Genomic DNA, 19,001 nt, shown 5'->3' with positions numbered 1-19,001 from the left:
GAAACCTGCAGGGTTAAGGGAAGAAGAATGCTCTTCATGCAACTCAAGTAATGGAGAAAAACAATGACTGAACGGCAGGGCCTCCTCAAGGAGACCAGAAAAGAATGGAAGAATTGCAGCCAAATGATTGGATCTATCTGAGGCTCCTGATGGAGATGCTAGTACAGATTGGTTCTTCGGTTTGCTAAACATGCTTGGAATGCATTTTTGCTCAGGATTTTGATGAGGAGAAGGCGAGACAGGGGGTGCTGGTTACGATCGGAGCTAAGCAGTTCTTCACACTCGACCAATAAACCATTGATAGATCGATAATACAATTGCCCCCTGATATTGTTTGTTTTTTTAGGTTTATTTGTTCAAGTAAAGACAGTCACCATCTCCACCGCCTTTCTTTTACCCATGATTTGATCAAGAGGAAAAAAAACAAAAAGTCACATAAAAACCTAATAGATACGTAGAATTGTTATAGTAGTGCAAGGAAAGGTGTGCCTATCGGGTGTTCCCCAGGCCCTGTTATAGAATGGAGTGTAATATATTATATGTAACAAACCACTCCCTGCCAAAGGATTAAAAATCATCAACATTTGTCAGTCCAAGGATATATATGAAGACAGCCACAATGATATCGGGCAGAAGAAAGTACCTTCAAGTACAAAACATTAGAAGTATTGCCCAACCTTCTCTGGATTCCGACAGGCCTGCCTTTGCCCCAGAATTAACCCTTGGCCTGGGATTAGCCCACGAGTGGCGGCACTGCAGCACACTTTTGTGTGAAAGAGGCAGCAAGGGATGACGGGTATTGTAGTTTCCCCCAGCAGTCTCTTTCCACGGCTCTCCACGGCAAAAGTAATGACAACCAGCAGCCCACCAACGGTTGGACTGCAGCACACTTTTAGCATGAAGCGGGCACCAAAAAGCAGCAGGGGATGACAGGGAAGGTAGTTTCCCCATGCGATATCACTCCACGGTTCTCCCCAGCTAAAGTATTGATAACAAGCAGCCTGCCAACCGCAGAACTGTGGTGCGCTGTCAAGCACAAAGCCAGCACCAACAGGCAGCAAGGGATGATGGGAATTGTAGTTTCCCCCTGTGGTGTCGCTCCATGACTCTCCCCAGCAAAAGTAATGACAACAAGCAGCCCCTTTAGGAATTTTTGGAAGAACTATCATTGGAAGCATATAGTTATACCCTATTGCTGGTGTGCAGCACTCCAATACGTGTGACAGAAATCCTCTCACCTGAGCGCGAAGCTTCAGGAGAGATTGCCACAGAAAGGAAGGAAGGGGACACCCAAATACTGTACCAGATCAGCCGAATTCAACCTAGCGATCGATGAGGGAATTATAGATGTCACAACCAGATTCCCTCATATCCCCAAGGAATTGTGGTAACTGATCTAGAACCTTTTTGGTCAGTCCCTCGTGCATACCCAGAAAGATGCACAAAAAATACACACAGAGTAGTTTCATTGACGACATTTTTATGATCTGGAATGATTCCGAGGACCTACTACCCCAATTTTTACATTGGCTAAATTCCAACTGCAGTGGTCTTACGTACACTTTAACTACAAGCCACAATAGCATTCCCTTCCTAGACCTTAACATACAAGAAAGAGAAGGCGTCCTCATCACCAGCCTCTATAGAAAACCCACAGAGCGCAATACTCAGTTGTGTTACAAGAGTAACCATCCGAGATCGCTTCGTGATTCCCTCCCTTATTCACAATTCTTAAGGTTGAGAAGAAATTGTTATCTAAAAGAGGATTACTTTAAGGAAGCACAATTACTTAGCGCCAAACTTAACGCCCGAGGCTATCCTCGTAGATTGATAAAAACTTCTCTAAAACGAGCGTGGTTTTGCCCAAGGGAAGTACTGTTGGAACCTAAACCCAAAAAAGCACAGAACCGTCTGGTTTGTGTGACCACCTTTTCCCCAGTATCCAATTCCCTCACCAAGAGCATTAAAAAACACTGGCCCGTGCTGAATGCTGACCAACTCCAACTAGACAGACCTCTGTTTGCCTTTAAAAAGTCAAAGAATCTGAAAGACTATTTGGTACACGCAGCATTACCCACTTCTGAACAAATGACCACAATTGATACACTCTGGGGACTACCAAGACTCACTGGGCATGCCAGATGTGGTAACTGTTCCATGTGTGACAGTACTATAGAGGGCAAGGAATTCATGCACAATGACATCAAGTATGAACGCAAGGAATTCTCTAACTGTAACAGCACAAATGCTATCTACACAAGAATGTGCCAACATCGGAGCAGAATACGATGCAAGACTGCTAATGCCCCCCTTGTGCATCATTTCATTGAACAAACCCACACGGAAATGGACTTCAAATGGACTATCATCTCTTTGGTAAAACTTCCTAGCCGCGGAGGCAACTTACAGCAGCTGTTGAACAAAGAGGAACTACGTTGGATACTGAAGACAAAAAGTCTGCGCACTGGCCTCAATCGGACTGAGGATTGGACCTCTTTGATTTAGGCATCAGTATATGGAACTTTGAGATGTATCTCTTTCAGACTCTGAAACTACTTTTTCCCAGGATACTCTGACTGGTTTACTTATAAATTCGTTGCACTAATTGTATGTCATTAACTGGATATTTCCTTAGGAGTTGTTAATTTCTGGCATTGATGTGTTAATTGTCCCTGTATCTTTGTAACTGCATGACTGCTGTGATTATTATGTAAAGCCCGTTTTTCACTCGTTTTTCTTTCATATCACGTAGTGTCCGACCGTAGTACACTCACGACGCTTTTCACTTTCTTAATGTGTACCCAATCCAAAGTGGCCGACAGCTTTCACTCTGTGCCGATTGGTCCCCAGTCCCCACGTGACCACATAGGTTCACTACATCGCGTCTATCGGTCCGATTAGACGCTGCGCTGTATTTTCGTGCCTGCAAGGACTCCCATTGTGGACTTGCCGACTGCATTGCCAGGTAAGACTACTCCCGCCTCCTGGCTTGGTTCCTTTTTGTTTTTCCGAGGTTTATCGGCATTAACGCCGCTCGCTCATTTTCTGTTTCAACAGACCCTGACAACGAGGGCATTTTCCCTGGTGGTAAGCTTTAACAGTGAAGCACCTTTGCTTCAATATTTTGTAATATCTTTCCACTTCACCATATCCCTTTTCCTCCCCCCACAGATTTCAGCCAACCCTTGGACACTCTCCATGGTAAGGCTCCTTGCCGATTTTCACGGCCATTAGCTTGTTTTTATCAGATCGGCCTCACTGACCGTATACATTCTCCCACAGAATACTGTCGAATATTGTTTCTTGGGCTGAACCCTCCCCACCTTTTTTAGTATCATTCAATCGGTAAGCTACTTATCTTTGTCACTACAGATCTTGACACTTGCGCTCCCTTGCTCACTGTTTCACACCCCCCCCCCAAGCACCGGAACGCACTGCCACAGTCCTCCACTCTTGTGACTATTTATTCTCTGCATAATCATGTATAATTGTTTCACCCTCTCCTGAGCCAGTCGGAGTCACCAATTTTCACCAATGGGACGTTGCGCCACTAGCCTTGCTCCTACCGTCATGTACACTGCCTGTATTCAGCATGTATTACACTTCGCTGCCATCGACACTGTGGCATGGTATGAGTCATGCAGTGTATACGTAGGTGTACCAATGATATACTGACATGTTTCATTCTTTTTATGTTTCCCTTTTATCTTTCTTTCATGGTATGGCATATTGATCTCTATATAAGTGGGACTACTGCAAATGTGTACTCTTAAGGCAATTACCCTTTGTCCTGAGGATGAACCGATATTGTTTGTGGTTCGAAACGTCGTCGACCTGAATGCACTAAATGCATAGTTGATATATACTTTTCATGCATATGTGTATGTTATAGATTGTCTGTTGTATGATTTACAATAATCAGATGACCTGCTATTGCCTACTACTTCCTTCTTATGTATGTTCTCTCAGTGTGTTAGTCGGACATCGGCTGGTGTCCCGCTTCTATCACACGCAGTGTTTCATTGTTTTATGACTATATTTTATTATGGTAATAAATTGTCCGGCTGGACATTTCCCCAAAAGTATAGTTCCATTTTGGTCTATATTCATTTTCCTTAAATGTTTCTTTGTCTAAGGACCCATGTCTCTGAAATAAGGGATCTGCGGTCAGCAACGATTGTGGTCATACATAAGACGGGCAAACCACGGGAATTGTGCAGTTCCTACAGGCCAATCTTCCTCCTTAACTACGAAACCAAAATCCTAGGGAAGATTCTGGCCACGAGACATGGGGCGGTTATCCAGTCTCTGGTTCACCCGGATCAGTCGGGCTTTATACCACATAGAAATATGCGGCTTAATCTACGGCGACTGGTTGGCGTCATGCAGACGGTGGTCGGGCGTCCTGGGGTGCCGGCGGCCCCGTTATCCCTTGATGCCCACATGGCTTTTGACAGTGTGGAATGGCAGTATATCTATGTGGTTCTGGAAAGACTTGGCTTTGGGAACAGTTTCCAGTCCTGGGTAAAGTTGCTGTATACGGACCCGCTTGCGAGGGTTCGAATCAATGGTGCTCTTTCAAGAGAGTTCCGGCTGGGGCGGGGCACGAGGCAGGGATGTCCCCTTTCCCTAACCCTCTGCGCCTTGGCGCTGGAACCATTGGCTCACTGGATTCGGATGGACCCAGGGGTCTGGGGCATTGATTTAGGTGGAGGTTGGGAGGAACGGATATCGCTCTATGCTGATGATATCTTATTGTATGTGCAGCGCCGGCTATCTCTATTCAGAGGCTGATGGCCATTCTACAGACGTTCGGGGAGTACTCTGGATACCGCGTCAATTGGGACAAGTCTCTGGGGCATACCCTAGTGGGGCCACAGCCGCAGCTAACTGAGGATTGCAGGGGCCTAGTTTGGCGAGAGGTCTTCCGGTACCTGGGCATCAGGGTCACGACATCGGCCACGGAGTTTCTACGATTGAATGTGACGGCGCAACTGGAACGATTTCACGGAGATGTGAACACTGGAGGACTCTTCCACTCTCCCTGATGGGGCGCGCTGTTTTATTTAAGATGATGTCCCTCCCTCGGCTGTTATACATCTTGCAGAGCTCGCACTTTCCCGTCCCAGATCAGATCTTCAGAACAATAGAGTCAGAACAGCGCTCCTTATTGTGGAGTGGTGGCAGTCCAAGGATTGCACTTCGGAAACTGCAACGGGGGTCATATGAGGGAGGATTAGCGTTCCCGGACATCCGCCTATACTTCTGGGCGTCGCAACTGGTCAATATCAATGGATGGGTATTTGCCCGCTAGGAGGAGCCGGCATACAGGGTAGACCGCATGGTCCTAGGTGATGGTAACTATTTGGCGGCTCTTTATTCTAAGTGTAGGAGCCCTCGGGCCTTGCCGCCTCAAACGGCAGTGGTGGTGGGGGTGTGGAAGCGAGCGACGAAGCTACTGGGCTGGGAGGCAAAACTCTCAGAGCACACGCCATTATGGGCTGGCAATTTCCTCCCGGGGGTGGCGAAACTGAAGGGGCCGCGCCGATGGAGTTTGATCGGTATTGAGGTACTGGGGGATGTGTGGAAGGGGGGGGGGGGGACTTCGCGACCCTGCAGGCGGACTTTCAAATGGGAAACGGGGAATACTTACACTATCAACAACTGAGGCACGCCATATACACACACATGAGCCAGGGTGACCAACTACCTGAATACGCCCCACTTGAAGGGCTGCTGCTGAACCCCATGATTGATAAAGCTATTTCACTCACTTATAAAAAGCTTATAAACAACCTCCCGGACCCACTGGGGCCCCTGCGGGAAAAGTGGGAATCGGATATTGGGCTATTGGAAGAGGACGATTGGGGTGAGGCCCTGCAGTGTCCCCAAGAGGTGGCAATTCGTGCCAGATTCAGACTGGTTCAGTTGCGTATTCTGCACAGGTCATATACTGCACGTACGGTGCAGTATAGGATGGGATACGTCTCTTTTAGATTTTGTCTACGGGGATGTGGAGAGGAAGGCACTTTCTTCCATATTTTATGGGAGTGCACCAAAATTCGGGCATACTGGGTCAGACTGACGGGCGTAATGGAGGAGGTGGTGGGGCAGAGGTACCGCTGGAGGCCCGCTGGCACGTCCTGGGGGTGACGGGTGACGTCATATGGCCAAAATGGGACAAGACATGGATGGCCCTGGCAAGTATGGTGGCAAAGAGAAATATAGCGAGGTCATGGGGGAGTGATTTGTTACCAAGAGTGGGAGAGGGATTTAGATTGGTGTCAGAGGGCGGAGAAGGTTTTTTTTTTGTTTTGTTTTTTTAAAGTTTTAAACAGAGCTTTATTCATCCGTACATCATTTTACACAGCTTGTTGCCACAACCCGGGGGCCGGCAGCGAACTCTTCAGTTGTATACCCTCATATATCTGGTTGACACAGCCATTTAGCCGACATCCCGGGGGTCCGCCGGCACAAGTTCAAGAGAATATGCATAAACAACAGGTTGTCATTCGTTCCACCCTCCTCCCGTATGTGGAGTCCGGATATCCGTAACGCTGCCTATATTCGCCGCTCCAGGCCCCAAGTTGACACATCGTGGAAGGCCTACTCTGTGTATCTCATGTGAACTACTCAGAAAACTAAACCCCCAACAGTCCCTCTCCCCCCCCCTAACCCCTCCCACCCTCTATTTATAAACACCTGCTCTACTCTACACCCACCCATGTGCCTCTATGTCCTCTATGAGTTCCACTACTCTGCAGAAGTGATCTAATTCTCAGGTACCATGACAGCGCCGTATAAGTGCGCCTGAGCCTCCCCCTCCTCCATACTCGCCTCCCCTTCCGCACTTCGCGCTCGCAGATATTCTTGTTATAGACCCCAAAATTTTTTGGGGCGGCTCACAGGGGGAAGAAATGCACTATAGCACTCCGTTTGTGTGCAGCAATATAGCATGTCGTGCGCCCATCTTTTCATGGTCGGGAGTGGCCCTCTCATCCAGCACATTGCCAGTACACGTTTGGCCATCAGCATGCCCATATCAGTCAGTCGTCGCAGGGCTTTCGGGAGGCCCCTGGAGTGGCCCAGGAGTGCCAAAGCCGGATCGGGCGACAAGTCCGTGGCTATGACTAAACTAATTTCTGCAAACACTCCGTCCCAGAACTTGCGGATTCCGGGGCACCACCAAGCAAGATGCATAAAGTCTGCCAGCGGTGCGCGGCATCTATCGCTGTCTAAGACCGTACCTATGCAGTCTCTCCGGTGTATAGTACACTCGTAAATATTTTAAATGAATCAGCCTGTGTCTGCCGTTTAGTGATATTTTCCTGGTGTTTGAGCAGCAATATGCCCACATACCATCATCTATCGTGATCTGGAGATCTCTCTGCCAGTCCATTCAAGCTTTAGAGAACGGCTGCTCTCCTTGCTCTCTGTCCATTCTGTATAGGTTTGCCACCAGTCTCCTGGGGGAAGAAGTTTTAATAACATATGTGAGCTCCGGGATCTCCTGAGGTCCGCCAAGTCCGGGCCTAAGAGGTCCAACAAGGCACTGCGGACTCTGTAAAATTGAAATCGGAGTAGAAGAGAGGCCCTTTCTTGGGTCGACACGGCTTGGTCACATGTTTTTACCACGCCTTCAAGAAACAAGGCGCCTGCAGTGTGTATGCCCATAGTGCGAAGTGCCCATACCACTCCCCTCTCCGCTATGGGAGACAGCCACAATGTCCATTCAATAGGCATTAGGGGTGAATACAGTAATGCTCTGTCGCGAGCTCGCCGCAGTGCATGCCAAGCATGGTTGCCAAGCATGGTTGGTGGTTGTGATCGAGTCCAATATGCCAACTCTGCGGTCCACCGGTTGGAAGACCATGGCAGGTAGCGGCAGTGGGTCCGCAAACAAGCGTTCCAGTCTGACATGAGCAATCGCCTCTTGTCCGTGAATCCACGTGTGCAAGTGCGCAGCCTGAGCCACTCTATAGTATCATTCCATGTCCGGGGCGCCGAGGCCTCCCAGTTCGTAAGGGAGCATGAGAGTCGTCCATTTCACTCTGGGCTGTTTGCTGCCCCAGGCTAATTTGATCAGGAGTTGTGTCAGATTTTTGAAGAAAGCCTTCGAGAGCACCACCGGCAAATTGTTAAATAGGAATAGCAATCTAGGAATAATCACCATTTTCATGATGGCTACTCTACCCATCAAGGACAACGGCAGTTTACACCACGCCTCTATTTCATCTTCTAGTTTGTTGTGCAAGGCACCGTAGTTTTCGCGTATAAGGGTTTCCGAGTCAGTATGTAGCATAACACCGAGATATCTGACTGGTTCTGTCATCCATTGCAATGGATATTCCATGTCGAATTGTGTCGTGCTTGGAGTCAGTGGAAACGCCACAGACTTTGCCCAATTTATCTTGAGACCTGAGAGGGCCCCGAAGCGCACAACTTCCCTCAGCACCGATGGGAGGTTCATGTCAGGGTTTCGAACGTATAACAAGGTGTCATCCGCGTACGTTGATATGACTATTTTGTACGTTGGGAAGCTAATCCCCTCATGGCTATAATACTCCCTAAGGGCGCATGCTAATGGTTCAGCAACCAACGCGTATAGTAGTGGCGACAGCGGGCATCCTTGCCTGGTGCCTCTGCTAATCGAAAAAGAGTCAGATACTCGATCTCCTATGCGGAGTCGGGCCGTGGGGTGGTAGTACAGCGCCCCCATCATCTGCAAGAATGGCTCGCCCAGCCCCATTCTCCACAAGACTCGTACCATGAAAGGCCATTCCACTGAGTCAAAGGCCTTTTCCATGTCGAAGAAGATGGCGATTGCTTTCGTGTGCTGCCGGACATGATGCATGGTGCCCAGTACCGTCCTAATGTTATAGGTGAGATTCCTTCCGGGCACAAACCCTGCCTGCTCCGGCGCTACCAACTCCGGGGCTAGCAGTGCCAGTCGCGTCGCCAACACCTTGGCGTAAAGCTTGGCATCCACATTTAATAGGGACAACGGCCTGTAAGAGCTACATGAGGTCGGGGGCTTGTCTGGTTTGAGGATAGTTACAATCAGTGCTTCCCTCATTGATCGTGGCATATTGCCCTCGACACACACTTCGTCAAACAGCATAGATAGGTGTGGAAGCAGAATATCCTTGAACGCTTTATAAAAACCAACAGTGAGCCCGTCAGCCCCAGGTGCGCTGCCCGAACGCATGCTCGCCAGCGCCTCCGCGATTTATGTATTGGTTGCATCAGGAATTCCCGGTCGGAATCCTTCAGAAAGGGGAGCTGTATATGGCTCAGATAGTCATCAATATCGTCTTCCATATTCCCAGTTTTGGAAGTGTAAAGCCCCTAGTAATATGTTTTAAACTCGTCTACAATCTCAGCCTCCTCTGTAAGTAGTGTCCCGTCTGCGGCTTCCAACTCTGATATAACCTGTGCACGCCTGGAGTCTTTCAAAATCCGGGCCAGGAGGGAACTGGGGCGGTCCCCCTCGCCGTAGGACCGGGCTGGGGCATACTTCCCCATGTGCCGCACCTCCCTATCTGCTTCTTCGTTATATTCCTGCTAGTTGTGTTTCTAAATGTCGTAATATCTGGTGAATGGACTTGAGGACACTCGAATGCTTCGACATCGCAATGCCCCGGATGTACACTTTAAATGCCTCCCAGACTGTGTGGAAGCTATCAACCGACCCAATGTTAGTGTCAAAGTACCTCTCTATTTCTTCAGCCAACTCCCCCCTGAACTGATCATCTAATAAAGAGTACGGTGGGAAGCGCGATGTGAAAGGAGGGATTCTTTTCGCAGGAGCCTCTAGGGTCAAGAGAAGTGGCGAGTGATCAGAGAGGGTGCGCGCCAGTACCATGCAGGAGCTGACATATCTATCCATTGTGGATGTTATTAGCCAGTAATCAATTCTAGTATGAATGTTGTGATAAGCGGAATAGTGGGTGAACCACCCCCTCCCAGGGTGCCTGCTTCTCCACACGTCTCCTAGGTCCAGTGTGATGAGTTCCGATTGAACCTTAAGTGCCGCGGCCGAGATTTTACGCGGCGAGCCAGATGACCTATCCAGGTCTGGGCTTAATACTAAGTTAAGGTCTCCTCCTCAGAGCATCTTTGCGTTAGCGTAAGCCCGGCAGTGTTGAGCCAAAGTGTCATAAAAGTCTGGGGAGTCCAAATTAGGGCCAGAAACATTTACCACAATGAGAACGTATCCCTTCCCCGTGCATCTAGATATGAGATTCCTGCCATCTGGGTCCGCCCGCAGCAACGACAATGCCAATTTGGCCTTAGGGTTTACCCATGTCAGCACCCCTCTAGAATGTGTCGTGAATCCAGCCACCGTGATGTTGCCCTCAAGCCCCCTGCTTCGGAGCATTTTACTGGTAAGTGGTAGGTGTGTTTCTTGGATGAGTGCCAGGTCCACGTCATGGCGCTGTAAATAGTTCACTACCTTCCTAAGTTTGCGGTAATCATTCAGTCCCCTCACATTCCACGTCATTGCTCTGAGTGTCCCCATCTCTCTCTCTATCAACACCTTGTTTGTCGCAGACATCGCAGCAGTATGTGAGATCTATGTATGGCAACAGGTAGCGCAGGACTAGCGCAGACAGTAGGAGCAGGCGATAAATCTAACAGTGCACCAAAAACAGTCTTCGGCCCCCCTCCCACCTCCCACAGCAGACCCACCCCAACTTGGCCTTGCCGGTCCCCAGCCCTCCCATCCCAACCCCTTATCATACCACCAAACATGGTGATTTGAACTTCAACAATGCATTGCGCTCGGGGGACAAGGTCGCCTGACAGTTCGTGCACCTCAATATTCTCCGAGTTTTGTGTCAGGCCCCCTCCTCCCTCCGCCAGGCACTTCCTGAGTAATTATCAGAGCATCTGCATATCATCACCAATTATCATTCAGGGATACATTTTCCCTCCCCCCTCCCCCGAACGGCAGCATATTCCACCCTCATACTTCTAAGAGTGGCCTTAAGGGTACATGTCCACTTCTGACTTGTATTTTCAGTCTACAACACAAATGTACTATTCAATTCCCTTGTGAACCATCGTTACTTATCTGCAAGGTGTCTGTCAGTTCGCGGAGTGGGCCGAGCAGCCATCACCATCTCTGCAGCTTGGGTGGAGTTTACATCAGCTAGCCAATGTCCACAGCACGCCCACTCTGCCGCAGTTGGCCGAAGCCTCGTTCACTCCTGCTCATCTAAATGGCTATTGTCACCATCCACCTGCCAATCCTCGTTCCATTCCTCTTCTCTCTAGACCAGCTCTTTAGTGCCTTCTGCAGTTCGTTAGGGTCCGTGAAAATGTGCGAATGACCCTGTTTGTTAACACGCAGTTTGGCAGGATACAGCATCGCGTAGTCAAGTCCTAGTTCCCTGAGGCGTTTCTTGTGCGGGGCGAAGTGTTTCCGAGCTTCCTGCACTCTAGCCGTGAAATCCGGGAATATCGATATCGCTGATCCTTCAAATTGTAGATCCGCTTTGGCTCTAGCCAGCCTGAAGGCCGTGTCCCTGTCTCTGTAGTTGAGCAATTTCGCTATGATTGGGCGGGGGGGCATCCCCGGTCGCGGTTGAGGGCTCAGGGATCGGTGTGCCCGCTCCACCACGAACATCGTCGAGAACACCCCCTCACCCAGGAGGGTAGTGAGCAGCCTCTCCACAAAGAGTTCCATCTTACCGGTCTGAGTGGACTCCGGCAGGGCCATGATGCGAAGGTTACAGCGACGTGAACGCGCCTCCAAGTCTTCAGTCTTGTCTTGGAGGGATCTCATCAGGTTCTCCACTCGCTTGTGGGCCGTGTCCAGCTCTGTCTGCGCCTCTTCGACTTCCGTTATTCTCCGCTCCGCCATGTCGTGCTTCTCAGCATGTTTGTCTAGGCGTTCGGCCATGCGGTCCATCCTATACGACATGGCATCCATTTTGGTGCCCAGCGCAGAGATGCTGGACTGCAGACTCTGTTCCATTGAGCGGAGCATGGACTTGATGTCGGAGTCCGCCGCATGCTCCTCTTGCGGATGCTCAACCTCCCTGTGCTGTGTAGGAGGGCTCTGTACCTGCACTCGTCTTTGCGCAAAGGGGAGTCTGCTTTGCATCTTGTCCCCCTTTCCCATCGTGGTGGGATAGTCGATGCCAACACACCAGGCGCTGCACTTTCCCTGCCACTCGGGGCTCCTAGTGTGCTTACTGTGGTAGCGCCGTCCCAGTCGAGTCGAAACTGGAGCTTCTCCGAGCGCGTCCCCGCCGGGGGTGCTCCGAGTCCGGCGACCCAGGGTCCGCTCTCCGGGACCGACTCACTCCCCGAAGCTGCACGTACGTGCACGTCGCCCGGATCAAAGGATTGCCATAGACCGCGGCTTGCTGCCCACCGCCGCCTAGCTCTTCACAAAGCTGCGCACACTTTCTCCGGTTTCAGGCTTGCGCCGCTCCGAGGCCGCCAGAGTCCCGCTCCCCTTCGATGCCTGGTGATGTGGGCGGGAGGTTAAATCTGCAGCTCTGGACAAGGATTATGTAGGATATGTGTTAGTGCCGGCGGAGCTAAGGAATTAGGCGGCAATCGTCGCTGCCAGCAAGCTCCGCCCCCCCCCCAACCCCAGAGGGCGGAGAAGGTTATTTATCAAAGCCGGGAATGCCCCAAGAAATGGGAGAAAATATGGGCGGCATGGAGGAGGTATAGGGGGGACTGGACGGAAGCCCAAGCTGGGTCTGCACTGGACTGAGGGGGTATATGCTAATTGACACTGTACTTCCTATATGGCTCGCTGTGGTGGGGTTGGGGTGTGGCCAACAGCCCCGCTGCGCTTTATGATTTGTTGCAGCAGACGCAGACGAGTGTGTTTTGGAAGGGGTGGTGGGGGATAGGGTGGGAGGGGATGGCTGATTGCCTAGTGGAGTCCTTAGTCAGAGGTATTGGCATTGCCTCAGTTGTTGCATGAGGGTGTCATCAGGGGTTTGATCTTGTATGAAGGCCAATCTGGGTTTTGGAGGGGTTGTTATGGTCAATCTTGGTTTACATTTGTCAATGGACCTCCGATGCTGACTGATATGTACTGTTTTGGAGCTGTTTTCATAATAAAAAGATTTCCAAACAAAAAAAATAATAATAATAATGCAACAGAAGACTGATGCATTCCTAGTGTGAACAGAACTGAGAACAGCATGACTCAAACACCAGACCCTAGATATCCTCACTTGAAGCACACATCTCCCCTCTTTACATTAGAAATCCATTTTACTAACCAACCAGTCAAACAATAAAATGCCCACGCCTAGCAGACACTTAGGCTAGGCACCATAAAACTCAGCATTAATATACATCAAAGAAGGAAATACAACTTAAGCATTCATGGCAGTGAACTAACACAATCCACCCAACTCCACTTGCCCTAGCTTGCTGCACCCTGCACGGATGAGATTCTCATATTTCAGCATACAGCCTGGAGGACATGATGACACCGCATACAGGTCCTCCTCATATCGGAACAGCAGAGTCCACAACCCCATGAGGTTGTTGCTTACATTGTTGCTCATATATGTCATTGTTTCGCATACATGTTCCTGTTGTCCATCTAAAGTGAACCTTCAAAAGAAAACGATACATACTGTATTGTTATTGCATCTGTTATACTTTAGGTTTTCACTATTAATTATTTTCATTTTCCCTCTTATGCCTTCCGTTTTTCAGGGTTAAATTTCTATCAGCAAGTGAAGTTAGTGAATTTCATTAGAAGAGAATTCCACATGTGCCGCTGTCACTTCTGCCAAGAGACATTCCCTTCAAAGGGCGAACTAATAGTCCATATGGAAGAGACCAAACACATAACTTTACTTCCGGATCGATGTACCTGGGATCAACCGCAGTAAGTGACAGTTGTTTCTGGTTCTCAGTTTGTCCAGCTGTATTCGCAAAATGTATTTGAAATATTGAAAACAATGTGAAATTTGAGCTAAGCTCAAAAACTAAAACACGCATTTCTCTATAATCATGAAAATTGTACATTCACGTTCCATTGGGATAGATTTTGTTATTGTATGGGTACCGTGTAGTCTGATGTTTTTGTGTGATTTATGAAGCACTTGTGAATATGCAAATAAATAAACAAAATAGTGCTTATTTGTGAAAGAGAAAATGTCGGGTCCCGAAGCTGTGCTCAGTAGCTAGCGGCCGGTGTCATTAAATGTCAGGCAGTGTTTAACCCACTACCAGACATTACTTGCCCCCTTTTGTAGCTGTTGCAGATCTGTTGGTGACGGTTTTGGCTTCTTTTCCTAGCTTCGTCTTAACGATCTGAGTGTTTACCCTCACTTCACTTAGTACATTTCTGATACGGAAACATAAGTGCCGCTCCGCAAAAATAAGTGCCGCTGGCTCCCACCAGATCACAAAAAGCACTGCAATAAAGTCTCAATTCACCATGCTAGTCATTCCACCATTAAGGATAATTTCATACTTGGGTTCACAATATCCTCGTTGCAGCTCTTGGTTATACATTACCCAGACGCAGCGCCATTTTTATGACATCATCGTATGTGTGCGTGCGTGACGCAGTATCAAACCCCACACCAACTGAATTTCACTAAATAACATTGCTAAATGGAAGTTACAGTTACCGTTGCTCTTATCTTTTGTCAAAAATATGTATATTAGAAATTTTCGGAGGTGTACATTTCACAAGCACCAAATGCGTCGACACATGGTCCTACGTAGGGGAAGAACAAGTCTCAACAAAAAACAATTCAGTACATGGCGTAAGTGCAGCAAACAAAGGAAGTGAGCTCCTCATCAAATTTAGAAAGCTAAATTAGAGTTACAGCTGCTATACAACCGGAGCGCTTCCCACTGTCGCAACAGAGCAAGGAGATAGAAATTCATGCAGCATTGCTAAGCAGTCAGGCAAGGCAGCATGTGATTCGGCAAATCCCTGTGACAGTACCATCTCCAGAATGTACATGTGGAGTGCTGCAAAAAAAAGAAACTCAGCTCAACGAAGCCTGTCCCAACGCGGGACATGCCACAACATAACAACTAAGAGAACAAACCACCCCACCCCTAACCAACCCCCACCCACCCATGGCGGCGGCAATAAGCAGACAGTCATGAGAGCGGATAGCGCTAGCACAGCAATCAAAATTGAAAGAGATGGAGGGCTCTGATGTTAGAGGGACAAACTGCCGATGGAAGGCCCCGAGAAAGGAAAGCAACCAGGGGACCCCATTTGAATTCAAAATTCTTATAATCGTCTCAGAAGATATCAGCCATACGCTCTAAACTCAGTAGTCTCCAAAGGTGAGAGTACCAAAGGGAGATAGCCGGAGCCTCTCTCTTCTTCCAGGTGGCCGCCAGAGTAACTTTGGCCGCGCCAATACAGAGCCACATGATCATTTTATCAGCTCGGGTTTGGTGTTCAAGAGAAGGGTCACGCAACCCTAGGAGAACTCCTGCTATAGTGGTCGGTATGGGATAGCTAACATATCTTTCATATGAGCTCAAATTTCTTCCCAAAAAGGGCGAATAGTTGAGCAATCCCACCAAATATGTCTAAAGTCTCCCAGTAGCCCACACCCCCTCCAGCATCTATCCGAAGAAGTGGGGAAGATCTGCCGAAGCTTGGAGGGATGTAAGTACCAATCCATCATGGTTTTGAGATGTGCTTCCCTGAGGTCTGTGGAGTGATTGAATCGAGCAATATCGGACCAGAGGTGAGCCCATTCCGCATCAGAAATTGGACGCTGGATCATGTCTTCCCACATGGTCATGTATCTGGGCCGTGGGGAGAGAGCACTCTTAAGCAAGAAGCTATACATAAATGAAATTACCCCTTTCGTAGTGGACGCTTTAGAGAGGAAGGCCTCAAATTTTGTAAGGGGACGAGTAGCGGCCTCTCGAACCTGAGGATGAAAGGCCCAGTGCATCAACTGCGTGTAATGATTTCTTTCCAAGATCTCCAAGTCAAACTCTCTTTTGCATTCATCAAAGGTGAGGGGCTCACAGTCGTGGAATAAGTGTATCAAAGCCAGACAGCCTCCCTTCTTCCATGCCTCAAAAGGACCCTCATGCAGTGCCGGGGGGAAAGCTGGATTGTAGTGGATTGGGGTAAAGGGGGATGGAAAGGAAGTCCTACTATCGTCGCCCGCAACGGTGTACCAAACCTTAAGAGTTGTGCGTGTAGGCGTACTGAGGTATGTATTCGGAGGTCTGTCTTTACGGGAGCGCCACACCAAATCCCATACAGTCCCACCTGTCACGCTACGGTCAATATGCAGCCAGTATTTCTCAGATTCTTTTTGTGACCATTCCACCAGAACTCGCAGCTGGGCTGCCTTATAACAGAGGAGGACGTCTGGCAGGCCAAATTCCCCTTCTGCGCGGGAACGGCGGAGCAGTGAATAAGAGAAGCGTGCCCATCCACCCTGCCAGACAAAGCGTAGACTCATGGCTTTCAGTTTGCGAAATAAATCGTGGTCTAGCTCAATAGGTAAAGCCTGAAATAAAAAAAGGGGCCTCGGCAAGAGAGTCATTTTCACCGCATGTATGCAACCCAGCCACGATAGGAACAACGGTTTCCATTTTGTGAGCTCAACTTGAATGCGTGCGAGAAGAGGAGGGAAGTTAGATGTATAGAGCCCTTGAATATTCTGCGTCAGATAGACCCCTAAATATTGAATGGTTGAGGAAGCCCAGGCCAGCGGGTTGAGGGTGCGGAGTCTGAGGGCCGCCTCAGGCGCAAGAGTAAGATTGAGTATAAAAGACTTACTAGAATTAATTTTAAACCCTGAGACTAACTCGTAACGCTCGAGTTCAGACTGCAAGGATGGTAGGGAATTTTCAGGCTCCGACAGGGACAGAAGCACATCATCCGCAAAGAGGGATATTTTATGGGGTTCCCCAGTAAATAGTATCCCCTTAATACCAGAATTAGTCCGGATCGCTAGAGCCAGGGGTTCAATGCTGAGAGCAAAAATTAAGGGAGAGAGGGGACACCCCTGCCGAGTACCTCTCGAGTGTGGAAAGGAGGGGGAGCGCACCCCTTTGACTACCACCCTAGAATTGTGACGACGATAGTTAGCTCCTATCATGTTAAGAAATTTGGGAGCAAAGCCAAATGCTGTGAGTGTGTGGAAGAGGAAGGACCAGTCGACCCTATCGAAGGTCTTCTGGGCGTCTAGACCTACCAGAATCGCCGGGATAAGGCACCTATTGGCCTTCTCTATGAGATGTACAATTCTGCGGGTGTTGTCATGCGTTTGTCGGCCCTTAATAACGCCTGACTGATCTGGGTGGATAAGGATGGGCATGAGATCTTTTAGTCTTCTAGCGATGATTGAGGAATATAATTTAGCATCCAGGTTTATTAGGGCGATGGGCCTATAAGAGGCGCAATATTGCTGGTCTTTCCCTGGTTTAGGAATGACTGAGATCACGGCTTCCGACATTGTACCAGAGGTCATGCCCTCCTCCGCCATCTTATTAAACAGAGTTACAAGATAAGGAGAGAGGTCGGGGGCAAATGTAGCAGCGTAGCCGTCAGGCCCTGGGGCTTTATTAGGTTTCAGGGTCTTAATAGCCAGAGTGACATCTTCAATAGTGATGGGGCAGTGAGGAGAGCGTTCCACGCTTCTGATACCTGGGGCAAAGGCAATGTCTGGAGGTACTCCTGCTGTGCAGCCCCATCCAAGGAATCCCCGGAGTAGAGGTCCCGATAGAAAGACCCGAAGATGCTAGCCTTATCTTCATCATTTTGTGTCACCAACCCCGATGGGTCCATTATACCACCAATGTATTCCTTCTCTCGTTTGTCCCTCAATTGTCGGGCAAGGTGCCTGCCGACTTTGTTGCCTTGAGTGTAGGAGAGTTGTCGTAATTTAAGCAGGGTGAATTCTGCCCTGTTAGAATATGGCCCTTAATTTACCTCTAAGCGCAGTAAGTTGACGTTGTGTTTGTCTCGTGGGCTTAGCTTTATGGGTACGTTCAAGAGAGGATAGTTCAGTCTCAAGTGTGTCTCGCTCGCGTGCGCGCTGTTTGTTCAGTGCAGCATTGAAGGCGATGCATTCGCCCCGGAGAACAGCCTTTAGAGCATCCCAAGTAGTGAATTTTGAGGTGTCTTCCGGGGGATTAACCTTAAAAAATTCAGTGATAGCAGCTCCTAATTTGGTACAGGATTCTTTATCGCGAGGGAGGGGGGAAAGTGCCATTTAGGCACTGCCGGGGCGTTCCCCCGCAATTGAAGACAGACCGAGTACAAACTGTGGTCGGAAACTGATAGGGGAGAATCTTAGCGTCCTGTAAGTCGCCCCGTAGTGACTGATTTATGAAGATATAATCTAGCCGGGAGTATGTAGTGGACGTGAGAAAAGAACGTATAGTCCTGTGTTGATGGGTAGAGTGTGCGCCAGGTATCTAAAAGGCCTAGGTCTCGTATGCGTTGTTGTGTCTCTCCGGCGAAGGAGCCCGCGTCTGCCCTTTGCGCATGCGTACCGTCAAGGTCTTTCTCCCAAATTAAATTAAATTCACCCAGTAGAATTAGTGGGCCGTCCGCAAAGTCAGTTAGTTTCCCCAAGAGTGTGTGTAAGAAAGTTGTCTGGCCTGCGTTGGGGGCATATAAAGCCACAAAGGTGCAAATTGCTCCCCTTAAGCGACCCTTGACCATGACCCAACGGCCGTCTCTGTCGCTTTGGACCCCCAAGGGTTGAAATTGAAGAGCAGCGCGGAAAAGTATGGCTACCCCCGATGTTTCGTGAGAGCCGAGGATTTGTAAATTAGCGGGAATTGCTTACGCTTAAGGTGTGAGTCATCGCCTCTAGCTAAATGAGTCTCTTGTAGCGCCACTACATCTATATGGTGGTCGATTATGTATTTCCAGACTTTGAGACGCTTCTGCGGGAAATTAAGACCTTTTACGTTCCAAGTTGCTATGGTAATCGGCATCATATCACGGGAAGATAAACAACCATCCCTCTATGCCCAAAGGGACCCATCGGAGAACC

The 19,001-nt window shown here is 49.0% G+C and overlaps 1 protein-coding gene across 2 annotated transcripts in view; it reads left to right on the top strand.

Moving 5' to 3' along the window:
• Positions 1–19,001, top strand: part of ZNF277 (zinc finger protein 277) — a 716,997-nt gene that overhangs the window by 679,087 nt on the left and 18,909 nt on the right. For both annotated transcript variants that reach the window (XM_078674468.1, XM_078674475.1), the window contains exon 11: positions 13,702–13,876. In XM_078674468.1, the coding sequence (XP_078530594.1) occupies positions 13,702–13,876 (175 nt within the window). The remainder of the gene's footprint in view (positions 1–13,701; positions 13,877–19,001) is intronic.

This window comes from Lissotriton helveticus, chromosome 1_1 (genome assembly GCF_964261635.1).
Source record: "Lissotriton helveticus chromosome 1_1, aLisHel1.1, whole genome shotgun sequence".
In the NCBI taxonomy this organism is placed as follows: Eukaryota; Metazoa; Chordata; class Amphibia; order Caudata; family Salamandridae; genus Lissotriton; species Lissotriton helveticus.
Note: the sequence above shows the minus strand (reverse complement) of the source record. Positions and strands in the feature narration are given on the sequence as shown.